At 44.5% G+C, this 14669-nt stretch overlaps 1 protein-coding gene across 1 annotated transcript in view; it reads left to right on the top strand.

Annotated features, from left to right (window-relative positions):
• The window catches only part of ZFPM2 (zinc finger protein, FOG family member 2), a 641123-nt gene that overhangs the window by 453261 nt on the left and 173193 nt on the right, over positions 1-14669 (top strand). Inside the window, exon 5 of the mRNA XM_078685577.1 lies at positions 10227-10338. Coding sequence (XP_078541703.1) covers positions 10227-10338 — 112 coding nt within the window. The remainder of the gene's footprint in view (positions 1-10226; positions 10339-14669) is intronic.

Raw genomic sequence — 14669 nt, 5'->3', positions numbered from 1 at the left:
CCCGCTCAGTCTGTCCATCCGTCTCTGGATGGAAACTGGTGGACAGCCGAGAATCTACCCCAATTCCTCTCAAGAAGGACCTCCAAAAACGGGACACAAATTGGGGTCCCCGATCGGAAATCACCACCTTGGGAATTCCATGAAGTTTCACAATGTGCTGAACAAATAATGTGGCCAACTGGGGAGCTGTGGGAAGGGATTTCAACGGAATGAAATGACTCATCTTAGTGAACTGATCCACCACCACCCAGATGACAGAAGTCCCTTGACTAGAGGGCAAATCCACAATGAAATCCATCGAGATGGTATGCCAAGGGGATGGAGCTACCGGTAAAGGTTGGAGAAGACCCTGTGGGGACTGCCTTAAACTTTTCCCCTTGATACACTGCTCGCATGTGGCAACGTACTGTCTCACCTGAGTGTCCATGCCAGGCCAAATAAAGTCTCTTTTCACCAACTCCAAAGTCTTTGCGAAACCCTTGTGTCCGGCCATCAGATGATCATGGGAAAATTGAATGATTTCAGTTTGCAGATCTTCACTTGGAACAAAGATCTTTCCTTGAAGATAGGGGGTTCCCTCCTTGACCTCTCGATCTGGACCCTCTGACTTCCAATCTTGAAACTTCTCCTTAGAGAACTCTTCGCGAATCCTTGTGCCCAGGTCGTCGTCTACAGAGGTGGCAATTATCTTGTCTTTAGGAATGACAAATTGCTCCTTCGGATGCTCAGCTTCACTCCCCAAATCCAGTCGCGATAAAGCATCAGCTTTAACATTAGTAGCGCCAGGTTTGTAGGTTAAAACAAAATCATAGTCAGCGAAGAACAGAGACCATCTCAACTGTCGAGGAGTGAGAGTGCGAGCGGACTTTAAGAATTGTAAGTTTCGATGATCAGTGAAAACCGTTATAACATGTCTGGCTCCCAATAAATAATGGCGCCAGACCTGAAAGGCATCCTTCACTGCCAAGAGTTCCTTGTCTGCTATTGAGTAGTTTATTTCTGCAGGAGACAATTTTCGAGAATGATACGCAACTGGATGGAGCTGACCTGTATTCTTCTGTCGCTGAGACAAAATTCCCCCAAGGGCCAAATTCGAAGCATCAGCCTCCACAAAAAAGGGTTCATTCAAATCTGGATGTTGCAACACTGGAGCAGTGGTGAATGCCTCCTTCAACTGCTGGAATGCTTCCTCCGACGCAGGTCCCCAAACGAATTTCTCATTCTTCTTTAACAATCGAGTAATGGGACTCACTGTGCTGGAGAAATCAGGAATGAATCGCCGGTAAAAATTTGCAAAGCCTAAGAAACTCTGTATTTCTTTGACGGATCGCGGAGCAGGCCAGTTCTTGATGGCTTGAAGTTTTGAGTCGTCCATTGACACTCCTTCAGGGTAAAGAATGAAGCCTAAAAATTCCACCTTGGACGAATGAAAGACGCATTTCTCCAACTTCACATACAATTGATGTTCCAACAGCCGCTTCAAAATGGCACGCACATGACCCACATGTTCTTCTAAACTGTTTGAAAATATCAAAATATCGTCAATGTAGACGACTGCAAATCGATCTAGGTACTCTCGAAGAATGTCATTCACGAAATGCTGGAAAGCTGCTGGGGCATTACACAGCCCAAAAGGCATCACCTGGTACTCAAATAATCCCAGCCTGGTGCGAAATGCCGTCTTCCATTCTCCGCCTTCTGCCATACGAACCAAATGGTAGGCCCCTCGTAAGTCCAATTTGGTATAGATTCGGGCCTCCTTAACTTGATCTAATAACTCCGAAATGAGTGGCAGAGGGTAGCGGTTCTTTTTAGTAACCAAATTCAAGGCTCTATAATCTATGCAGGTCCTCAAGGTTCCATCCTTCTTTGGGATAAAGAAAAGAGGGGAAGACACTGGAGATTTTGACGGTCGTATAAAACCACTCGCCAGGTGTTGATCGATGTATTCTTTCAGATGCACGTTCTCTGGTTCAGATAAAGCATAAATGCGGCTACAAGGTAAGGCCGCCCCTGGCTCCAATTCAATTCTGCAATCATAGGGTCTATGTGGAGGGAGCTTCCGGGCTTCTTTTTCATTGAAGGCTTCCTTCAAGTCTGAATATTCCTCTGGAATCTCTGGAACTTCTATGGCACAAATGGTTTGGATCTGATTGGCGAAGTTCGAAGACATCGACTGCAAGGCCACCCCCGAAGAGGCCTTGAAACAGTGCTCCAAACAAAATTCAGAATTCATTTCTAAAGTACGTGTGGCCCAGTCAATTCTTGGATTATGCTCGGTGAGCCAAGGCAACCCCAAGATGAGCTGAAACTGGGGAGCATCAATCAGATTAAAACGGACATGACTTCTATGCTCTCCGGGACCATACACAGTGATGATTTCGGTATCAGCAACTATGGGGCCCGAGGATAAATTTGTGCCATCCACTGCACGAACTGGCTCAGGTCTCAGCTTCTTCTCAAAACGAATTCCCAAAGACTTAGCAAACTGGATGTCGCAGAAGTTTCCGGTTGCTCCTGAATCAATCATAATGGAGATGCCTTCCTTCTCAGTTTCTCCAAAAGTGATCCGACTGGAAAGGATTAAGTGTGGAGCGGAAGATTGAAGAGTATTAGCTAAGGATTGTGAAACTGGAGTTGATTCCGATTCAGCTCCCACCAGCGCAACTCCGTCTACTGGTGGAGCCGATCTTTTACCAACGCCGCAGACTTGGGTTTTCTAGGACATTCTCGAACAAAATGACCCGATTGGCCGCAATACATACACAGCTTTCCTGCTCGTCTCTTCTCTCTCTCCTCTTTGCTGAGAGGACCTCGAACAGTTCCAATTTGCATCGGTTCTTCACTGGAACTCCCTTCGGAACTCTTACTCACATCAAAACGAGCTCGATCAAACCTGGGGGGAAGTACTCTTGTCTCCTTTCGACGCTCACTGCGCCTTTCAAATTGACGTTGATCTATCTGTAAAACCAAATCAATCAGCTCCGATAACTCAGTAGGTCTCTTCGGGATTTGGGATAACCCATCCTTTAGTTCATCCTTGAGCCCACGATAAAAAATGGCTGCTCTCTTAGCCATTGGCCAACTGGTCTCGACTATCAACTTATTGAATTGAGCTATGTAAGCTACCAGATCCCTATTACCTTGCTTTAAATCTAGTAACTCATTGTCTGTGGTTTGGGATATTGTTCTTCGGTCAAAAATTCGTAAAAATTCTGCCTTGAAGTCTTCATACTTTTATAATACTGGATCGTTTGTCGATACCAAAGGCAACGACCACGCCGCTGCATCCCCACTCAGGTAAGACAGAACGAAAGCCACTTTGGATTGATCTTCTTTAAACAAAATGGGTTTACACAAAAAATGCAGAGCACACTGTGTGAGGAAAATCTGAGCCTTAAGTGGATCCCCCTGAAACCTTTCTGGAGGGGCCAAAGGAATGGTTGGGGACATGGCATGCACTACTTGAGTAGTTAACTCTGACGAAGAGGAAGAAGGCACGAAACCTTGCCCCTTCATTTTCTCAAAACTGGGACTGGGACTGGGAGCTGCTGCTATCTCATCTATTCTCTGCCTAAGATATCTAGTCTCAGAATTGGACCTCTTAACTTCCTCCCTAGTCTCACTCAACTGCTTCTGTAAACTTTCCAGGACGGAGGTCAAGGCCTTAACGTCCAGACCCTCAGCCATCTCGCCCAGACAGAAGGCAACCTTTTTTTGGGCACTTCAATCTGTCAAGAATCGCTGTACCTGATTTTCCTGTGGTCTGTGGGGGCGAGAGTGAAGGGCGTCCAGATGAGTAATTCCCAATTCCCAAACACCCCTGGTCCCAGATACCTCTGAGCTCAGGAATGAGGGGGAAAGGGGAAGTGGATAACAAACAACATAGAGACTGCCACACCCTGGTGTCTTCAGCTTGTCGGCACCTGTAAGAGGAACATAACATTAATACATTCTCACCAGCTTGACCAGATTGCTCAGGTTATGTCGCATTCAGAAACTGCTCCTCTTATACCTGTAGTAGATGTGGAATTTGCTTCTCTCTGTAGAGGAGTTGATGTGGAGACTTGCGTTGATAATGGAGATGATGCCACTGAGAACTACTCTAGTGAGTAAGAGAATATAACTACATGCGCATATAGATATCCCCTTAAACACTTTCTTGACCAGAAATTCGGTGTAGCGAGTAGGCTCAATTAAGTTCTCAAAATGCTCCTCTATGAATTTCAAGTCAGATAAGGAAAGTTCATAATACAACTGCGGTTATTTGGGCGATGCCATCACCCAATTGCTGAGTCTATATCAAAGTCTTTTGATATCGCTTTAGAGAATTCTGGAGCGAACTTGATACTGGAATTCACTACGGTCTCACTCCCAGAGAATGCTTCTTTAATCAGAATTAGTCTGGAAAACACTTGAATATAAGTTCTAGTCTTACCGTTACTCTCGGACAAACTGCACGGCAAACGAGAGTGGAAAGATAACGGAAACCAGACCTTTACTTGAAGGCAACGATACTGCCGACTGGACTTCTCACCCAGAATACAATATCTTCTGAGACTTCTCCGAACAAGATAAAATCTTCTTTTGACGAGCCGCTGCAGAATGAAGACACCTCAGGAGAGGCTCTCTGGAACGCAACCGACTCCGCCAAATTCTTCAGTTGAAGTGCGCAGCGCCAGAGCAGCGCGCGCACGAAATGGCGGCACTGCTTCAAAGGCTAGAACGCCAACCCAGGGTTGACGTTTTCAACAGCGGAACAACAGGAAGTTCTCCATCTGAATTGCGCCACCAATTGACTCCAACTAGCAGGAGTTAGTAGATGGGATAACTGGTTAAACGATCTTGGCGATGACCTAGTACCTGAAAGCTTCGACACCAGAGCGGGCTTGACACACTGCTCTGAAGTAGAAATACTCCATAACCTCATTGGGCAGGAGCTGAACATTTTATGCTTTGTGGCACCCCAAGGTCAGGTAATGGCACCACCGGCAAGAGTGTTTTTAAATATTAACCTTACCTCAACAATGTTTATTACTAGCCCAACTCCTTCCACGGTGAGGGTTTAAATCCCTGACTGAGGGAGAGATGGTTCTTGATATCAAACACTTCTCGAGCTGGAGCTTTTGCTTTTGGAGTTTGAACTGTGGGGTCTAAGGTAGAAGTCTGATAAAAGTGAAATAAAGACTCAAATAAAAGAGTTTTGAAGTTCAATGCTATAGTAAAAATGTTGATGTTGACAATGCAGTGTTTTCCATTATAAGGAATGATTTTGAATATTGGTACTGTTCTCATTCATTTTAATGATTGTGCAATGTTAAGTATGACATGTGGCTAATTTTACTGATGTGGTGACTCCCTGACTAAGCCAGTACCCTGTTGTGTGTAATTTGATATGAGAGTGTCACAAAGGTACTTCTATATACCTGAATATATATTTGTAATATAATTCATAATGTTTAGAAGCACAGTTGTGTAATAAAAGTTCTTGTTCCTTTTTAAAAGAAAAACCACGGACTGGGCAAAAATTTATTGAGTCTTGTTGTTTATGCATACCCGCTAGCTTGTGTTACTAGACCACACCACATCCCCTGTATAGTCCGTGGACTGCTCTGTTCCTCTACCTTGAGATAATTAAGTGCTACTATGGGATACTTGGGTCTCAGTAAAAAGACAATTGCATATGTATTACTTGTGAAGTTTTAACCCGATTTCTTACAATTATGCTATGTCATGTTATGTTATGTGATGTTATGTTATGTTGTGTTAATAGCTCACTTTGAAACTAAAATCAAGCAGGGCTTTCATAAGAGTAAATTTGTTTCTAAGACCTGATGAGCTGTACTGCACATTGAATATACGAGATAGATGGTTTGTTCATATTGTTTTTTTTATCATAACAGCATCTACTATGAATACTCTGTAGTGCTGGCCTAAACATCAGGGGCTGTATTACGTAAAGTACCCCGAGCGGCGCAACAGGTGTTTGAGCCCGCTGTGCGTGCCCCCCGGGCACTTTGGTATTACTGAAGGGGCCGCAGGCGCTTGTGCATCCCCTTCTGTAATAACAATAGTGGTGGCGCACATGAAGCGCCAGCAATATCTTCAAGGGGGCATTCCCTAATTTGCATGGGGTGTGCCCCATGCAAATGAGGGAATCCTTTGTCCTCTGCGTCCGCGCCGTATTACCGATGTGGATGCAGAAGCAAAGAAGCCCTAAGTCACTGGCTGCACACACCTGCAAGGGGATCTCTATTCCCCTTTTAAAAGTGCAGGCAGTTTGACATCTGCACAGAGAAACACGGAGTGGTTTTAAAGCAGCCGCTCCATATTTCATGTGAATGTGTTGCCCCAGGGCAGCATGGGTTTGCGGCTGCCCTGGGGGCAGCTCATTCCCCATAATGCAGTGCATTTTCCTTCATTGCACTGGGCGCACCTTTTTAAAAGTGAACCTGGTGCAATGAAGGAAAATGTTCTGCATGTGTAATGCGGGCCCAGGTGTGAGCCGTCTCTGGAAAACAATTCCAATTGGCTCTTGACCCCTCACCTTCAGGTTGCATCCCTAGTGTCAAGTACACTGATTGAGTATTTTTTACAAGCAATTACCTCATACAACCTTTTGATCATTACATGAATAGTAAACTGTACTCACATGGCAACTCGCAGGCAGTGGAACCTAGTCATATGTGATGATACATGGTCACAGGCAGTGCTTAATTTATTTTTATTTTTTAATAAGTGCATGAGCTCCAAGACTATCCCAGGTAGCTGCCATAGGTTCTGTGAAATGCGGAGGGTTGCTGAATACCGAGGCTACCTTGTGATTCTTCCTCATGACTTTTTCTTCCATCAGCCTACAGCACCTGGTCTTTGTCATGCCTACTTTCTGTCACTTTTTGACATTTACTCTTGTCCACTGCTTTCTCCCTTTTCTGCCTTAATCTCTACTTGCTGTGGATCAAGGTGTGAGAATGAAAAATGCCTACCACATGTAACACAAATTAGGCACAGGTCAGAGTCGAAGCTAGTATAACCTCGCACAACAGTTCCAGACTGTACGTTATCTTGAAGTTTATCTCTTTGTGGTTTTGTATAGCACAAACCAGACCCAACCGGGTATCAGCATTTGAACAGAGTGTAACACAGTAAGTATTCATAGGGCGAGGTGAGGTCAATAAGGCTGTTCAGTGTATGAAAGGCGTTGAGGTGATTAGACATAAAAAAAATAATATGAACATGATAAAGATTAGATAAGATTAGGTTAAAATACTTGTAGAGCGAATGGCTCCCTCTGCAATGAGGTGTCCCAGCGCTGAAGCCAGACAAAGTGGAAGGCAAGCGAGGAATTAAAGTTGAGAGAAAAGCCAGGTCTTCACCACCCGTTTGAAGACCTGGGGCCATATGTATCAAGAAACTATTTTGCGATTCCTAAATAGCGAATTTTAAGGAATCGCTATTTAGGAATTGCAAAATGGTAGGTAGGTAGGTGCCAATTTGTGCATTTTTGGAAGAATTCGCAAGTTACCATCAACTACAAGTTGGTGGTAATTTGCGAATTCTTAACCAAAATTCGCTAGCCAAAAATGCTACATACATAGCATTTTGGGAATCGCAAAATTGCGATTCCCTAAATGCTATGTCAAAATAAGGAATCGCACAACTTTGCAATTCCTTATTTTGGGAATGTTTCATACATCCCAAAACATGCAAAAAGGCCTTTTGCGATTCGCAAAGGCCGAAATTCTGCGAATTTCGGCCTTTGCGAATCACAAAAGGCTTGATACATATGGCCCCTGGTGATCACAGTTGCTGCGTATGTGAAGAGGGAGAGAGTTCCATAAAGTGGGGGCAGGTCGCCTGAAGGAGCGACAGCCAGATCTGGTCCTTTGAATGCGGGGGATTCGGGCGAGGGTCAAATTTGCTGAGCGCAGGGCTCGCGGTGGAGAGTAGAGGGTGCACAGGTCGCTCAGAATATCTGGGCCGATGCCTGTCAGGATCTTGTGCATAGTGCAGAGCATCTTAAAATGAACTAAAGAAAGAAGGAGCAAGAAGTCAGAGGTTGCAGGTGGGAGTAAGAGGACCATCTATTGAAAAGCAGTGAAAGGAAGTGGTTGGGGAAGGGGAACGTTAGAGGAGTTGCTTGAATTTACAGCTGTTCCTGCTTCTTCATTTGCGGAGAGTGATCAGTTAGGTATAGCTGTTTGCAGGTGGATCAAGGCTTACATAATTGTGCAGAGAGAAAGTTCTTAGATTCTTTTTTAGAGATGACATGGAAGCTAATTGGTTTTTATAGCAGGACTAATAGAGTTCCAGATCTACGGTACACTACCTAAGAAGGATTTTTTCTGAGAGCTCCATGACAGTTAGTTCAGTTTGTTCTCTATTTGCATAAATGTTGAAAGAAGAGCCCTTAGTTCCTGAATCACCTTGCGAGGCCTGGCAGAACAATATCAATCCAGATATTGAAAATGATAATGGAAAGAGGGGATGTATGGGGGAATTTACAAGGACTTTTGATAGGATTTGAGAAGAGGTGATCAACATTTGTGTATTTGCCTCTGTTGGAGAGGAGAGAGGTAAACGTATTAAGGGATTGTCTAGTGCTATGCACAATGGTGTAAAAGCTCAAAGAAACGGGCAAGGCGAATGGGAGGTGCCTTATAAAGGTGCCATCCCAGATGGCAACCAAAGCCATCTGCCTCCTGTGACCTGAATGAACGGTAGGAGGGCAGGGAGAGGGAATGAAGCAAGAATCAGTAGAATTTGAAGGTGGCGCACTGACATATTTTCAAGACGTTATGGGGTCAATGGGGTTCCTCAAATCGACACTACCTGGAAAGTACAGACTGACAAGGGAGGACTTGTTGAAAGGTGGAAAAAGGCTGAACACTGAAGTTGTGTAAAACAATAAAATGCCAGAGAGGAGGCAAGCATTTATGACGAGGCTGGCTAAATTGCCCTGCGTTACACTTAACCCTTTCCACGGATGCACAGATGACATCTTTGGGTACAAAAGCCTGATGCACAGAAAAGGAATAAGCCATCTCAAGCATCCCTCTATTCCGGACCGTCTTGCAAACTGAGAAAAGTTTAGCCATATATACAAGTACATAAAAAAGAAATGTACATGCCCTCTTTCCAAAGCTGGTAGAAATGTATGGGTTTATATTACTATACATGTAAACGGGAAACATCCTTTACAATGCAACTTTTACAACGCACTACCATTAAGACGCAACTTTTACAACGCAAGTCATTACAACGAATTGCGCTGGAGGGCGCTCTAGGATAGGGAATAGTTTAATTACTATCCAACACCTTCCCATCTATCCACGGGGACTGGAGTTGGAATAGTAAATTAAACTATTCACTATCCAGCGCCCCCCAACGCAAGTCGTTGTAACGACTTGCGTTGTAAAACCTGCGGCGTAATGGCATGCGTTGTAAAAGCATGCATTGTAGTGACATACATCCCATGTAAACAGGTCACCCGTCTTTCTCCTTATCAGGACTGAATGTAGGACATGCACAATATCCTAAGAGGAGAAAACATAAAATACAGTAATGAAAAGAAAGCATGTGGCGATGCCGGAAGAGAGAGGTGTAACGCCTGGCTGCCCCTGTCTTAAAATGCCTTTGCTGTCTGTGTCCACAGTCTTCCCAGGGACCATTGACATCGGGTCATTAGCAGTAATATGGTCCTGGCAGCGGTACATCTGTACATCAACACACACCACAACGGGGGATGCCAATGCCCGCGTTCAATAGCTTCGCCACCAAACCATAAATGCTGAGGCTTTGAAATGGATCCCGGCTCTGTAAATTCTTTCCTGTCTGTTTCAGGAAGTGGCGAGATCCCTTTGATACTGAAGTACAATGTGTCTAAAGTTCACTTCCAAACACCCTGCTCTGGGCTCTGAAAGTCGCCAGCTTTCTCTTTATAACCCCGAGCCACTGGAGATGGGGATAATCTGTGAGATCTGACCCAGGATGGGGCTCCAAAATTCTTGATAATAACTCTACTTTTTCCACTGACTGAAGGCAGAAAAACCTTTAAAGGCCGAGGGAGCTGTCTTCACAGAAAGGTGTCATGAGGCATGGGGATAGACCGGTGGATTAAGTGGGGGTGGATATATGGCTTTTTAAGTAAAGTATTTATGGCTCTAATTATTCGAGATATTAATTAACAGACGCTAATGGCATGTTTGTGTTTCTCCTTTCTGCAGAAGACAAAGGCGTCGGTCCCCATGGTCTTGACGGCCGGTCCCAAGTGGCTGCTGGACGTGACGTGGCAAGGAGTGGAAGACAGCAAAAACAACTGCATTGTGTACAGCAAAGGTAAGCAAAGGCGGGGCGTGGCTTCCGCCACCTTAATGGCGGCATTGAATTATCTGACGTAGGGGAGGCGACAAGCGGCCTAGCAGGGGAAGGACACAAGTGAGACATAGCTTCTAGTGCGCATCGACAGAGCAGAATCACCTATTGTCGTCCTGGAGCACCGATAAAGCATCCTTGTTCCGCGACTGCTGGAGCGCGAAGGTGTTCGTGATTCAGATGCTGGTTTCGCTTGATTTGCGCTTAAAACATCGCGGGCTTATCATGATCCAGTTTTCCCCTCTGCCGGTGCAGACGGGGTAGGTGTGTTTCTTTTTTGTGTCTTCAGCGCATACATTAACTAGAAAAAATATCGAAAGCAGTCAGACCATGGGTTGCAGGCACCAGAGCTCAGAAACACAGCCCAGTAATTGCCTCTTTATGTTTACGAGCTCCGCTGTCAGTAAAGCATGCACAACTCAGAGCTTTTCGGAGTTAATGTATGGGCTGGAGATGCAAAAAAACAAGCTTTTGCAATGCAATAGGTCTCGTATTTGTGAGAGTTTAAGCTATTGGCATTGTAAATGACAATGCCTTTTATTCATTTATTTTGCTAATTAACACATAAGTAAAACGTATTGTCATTTAATAGCTCAAACTCTCGCAAATGCATGACCTATTCAAAGAAGCGGCCGCCATTGTCCCTGGTTGCACTGAATGTGAAAGCACGCATGGCATGCTGAATGTTGCAGGAAAGCATGTTGTGCCTGTAGTGGAATAAACTCATTAAAGAAAATAGTGCTTACAGACTAAAAAGAGGTACTGTGCAGCTACGGTCTGTGTAGGTAACAGCGGTGGGGTGTGGGGCGCTTTGGGGGGGATTTCGAGGGACGATGTTGAGGGAAAATTATTGATTTATTTAATTTTCCCTTGGCATCTTCCCTCGAAATCCCCCCCCCCAACCCGGCCCCACTGCCACACTGCTGTTACCTGCACGGGCCGCGGCTGGTACTGTGTAACAACCAAAGTGAAGCGCCAGTCCTCATGGGAGGCTACAAATGAAGTGAAGGTGGTACTAAGGAAGGACTAACAAGCTTATTAACGACCGAGAAGCCAGCATTTATGAAGGGCAATGACGCAAGCCAATGACAAATATGGGTGGAGAGTGGATGTTGCTTCTATTCCATACTCCAATACCGCATGCCGCAGAGCAGCACATGCGCTGCCCAGGCTCGACCCAAAAATGCACTGACCTCTCCTGCGCGAGCAAAGGGCAATAAACAGGGTCATAATACCGCCCCTGGGATGTATCACCTAAAGTAAGCACTGGCAGTGCTAAGACACAGTCTCTGCTACAGTTTTGGACTGATTGGTGTTATATGTATGTGAAGGCTGGATTATTCCCGTTTTACCACTTTAGACAGTTGTAAATGTTTACTTGTGAAAGGAACATTCAAGGCATGTTCTGTTTTTGTTTGGAAACAATGCAGCCAGCATTTCTAGACATAGGTAAATAAGCATCATACCATACTAGCATACCCAAAGCAACATATCAAAACAATTAAAACATAAGAGGGACATCACAACGAAACAAACCGAATGAAACACGACTGCAGTAGAACACTTGTCTTAACGCAGTAGAAATATACAACTTTATTGAAACAGTGAGATCATTTTTGTTAATAAACAGACTCAGATGAATGAATAATATCTAAGGACAAATCTATACGTACATTTAAATATTTCATAAATCATATAGCTCCATTCAGAGGGATTGCTAAGCAGTCTTCCACATTTGCAAAAACGCGACACACTGCTATCGCTTCCCAGGCACCCCGGGTAAGTTTCTTGAATACAACCCCGAGTATTCGTGTTTCTAAAGTCAAAGGAATTTTGCACTATATCGAAAAGGACAATTGCTAACAAGGCCCATTCGTGAAGGCTCTGTGCCAGGGAACACAGTATAACTCTGCGTGAATTACAAGAGAGGTGGAAGAGGCAGGAGCCCGGCAGTGTCGATATTACAAACAGATTTTCTGTTGGTGCCCTACGGAGTGACATCAAAGACAAGCAAGTTCGGTTGCCACATCCCCAGCAGGCACGGCTTCTTGATGGCCCTTCATGGGAAAGCGCATGAAAGTGGCCTGCCTTGTGCTGCTGTTGACATTGCCTGCCAAGACCAGGCTGAGGTTCTAGGTTACTGCCCCTGTATTGAAATTGCTAATCTCGGTTCCCTGAAATTCTTTAAAACTGCGCACTGTTCTTTGTTCAGTTCCTTTTCGCGTTTACTTCTGTTACAAACACCCACTGAGATCAAAGAGGTGTTTGCTGCAGCAACCAAGTAACTGTTCAGCATCCGAGCATCCCGGCAAACAAGGGCCCGTATCAATATATTAACATACAAAGCATTAATCTCAACATCAAAGACCCAGGGAAACTTGCTAGAAACAATTACAACTTGTTCTTATAATCATTACATTTCATGCACTCAGAAGGTTTTTTTTCTACTTCCACCAGCCTTTGAAAGTGGAAAACAAAGCCCAGCATTTGCATTTACGAATGAATTGCAAATAAGGGTGCTGAAATGACTTTGTTTCTATTTACAAGAATCCCCCCTTCTATGCATTTCCCCTACCCCATCACCTAAACCAAAATGTTACAACACAAGTCTTAAATAATTACTCAGAGGGCCGCATTTCGTTATTTTTTCTGTCAGCATTTTTGCATTGTGCCTTGAAGAAAGCGTAGTTCATTTTTCAATAATTATTTTATTTTTAAAGGATCACAGCTGCAGCTTCTGAGGGGTCAAATAATGCTTAATGGTCTTATTGTGCAGTTGAATTGATAACAGGAGTAAAATGTTTAAAACAAGAGATGAAAACAGTGTGAAATAAGGAAAGTTCAAAAAGTATTTTGTAACTTTCCCAAAACATGGACTTTGGGGGCACAATTTCAAATTCTGGGCTTTGTACCTCCTCAAGTGATCCCATAGTCCAAGGAGTATGGGTTGACTTCATCTCCTTGAGCACACCACTGTTGATTTGTAGGACGTGAATCCTCCACTTACATTATAGCATGTGGTCCTTGACGAGAGAAACCCTTGTAATAAGGTAATTATGGTGAGCACACACAATACTGCCTCTATCCCACAAACATATCTTCAATTCACACCATGCATAGAAGCAGATACACGTTCACCACGTCTAATGTTGAGACATCTCCAAGTCTCACTCACAACACTAAAATTCCTCACACATCCAGCTTATTAACAACACAAGATCTATCATATCTGCATAACAAATAGAGTAGCCTCTTACTCAAAAATGCTTTCAGCTTATAGTGCAAAGCTAGTCAAAAGGCAGCGGAGTGCTGTTCAGGGTCAAAAACAAGCATAAACTCAATGAGTGATAGGAAAGGTAGCTGAGCTGCGGACGGTTAATGCATTGTGTTGTAAAGCTCTTTAACCCCTTGACCGCGGCGAAAATTCCGCCGCGGTGCGGGTGATTTATGGTGTGGGCGTGGTTCGGACGGCCCCCGGCCGTCCTCCGCACACGCCCACCGTGACGTCGGACGGCCGCCGGCCGTCCGACGCATTGAAGGGGTTAAAGAGGTGAGTCTTCAACTCTTTTTTAGAAAACGAGGACCGTTGGAGATATTCTTCCAAATATTCTTCCAAATTCGGCCAGCATAGAAGGAAAACGCCTGAGTTTAGTTTTTTACACTTCATACTCTGCATTCTGATGGCTTCCTGACTGCAAGTGTTCCCAGCATGACCAGAGATGGTCAGCATGTCTGCAAGATAAGCAGGGATGCTGGTCGTGATAGCTTGGTAAATGATGCAGCTGTTTTTTGAAAATGGTGTGGGCACACAAGGGGAGCCAATGTATTACTTTACGCACGAAGTGTAGCGCAGCGTCCAGAGCAAATGTTTCCGAAGCACAGGGCTCATGGTTCGATCACTGGTGGTAGCCCAGCTCAGCATCATGTGACTCTGGGCAATGGCTCACTTAATCTCCCCGGCAGCCCCTAACTCCTTGAAACCCTGAGGGGTGATTAGTTTGCGCTTTACAAATACCGGAATATTACTTAATGCAGACCCAAAATCTGACTTGGTGTGAGTGCTGATGAAGGGAGTGGGGCTGCTTATCTTTAAGTGAGAGATATAGTTCAGCATCAATACTTCTATGTTGTACATTATACGTGGCATATGTGTCTTCTGTAACACTACATTTGAAAGCTCTGTGTATATACATTTTTGTAGTACAATGATGGCAACAGAAATGTGAGAAATAAAACTCTTCAAGGTCGTGAACTGACAAGTGCACTCACAACTCGGGTAGCATATAAAGCTGTTA

Source organism: Lissotriton helveticus, chromosome 4_1, assembly GCF_964261635.1.
Source record: "Lissotriton helveticus chromosome 4_1, aLisHel1.1, whole genome shotgun sequence".
In the NCBI taxonomy this organism is placed as follows: Eukaryota; Metazoa; Chordata; class Amphibia; order Caudata; family Salamandridae; genus Lissotriton; species Lissotriton helveticus.
Note: the sequence above shows the minus strand (reverse complement) of the source record. Positions and strands in the feature narration are given on the sequence as shown.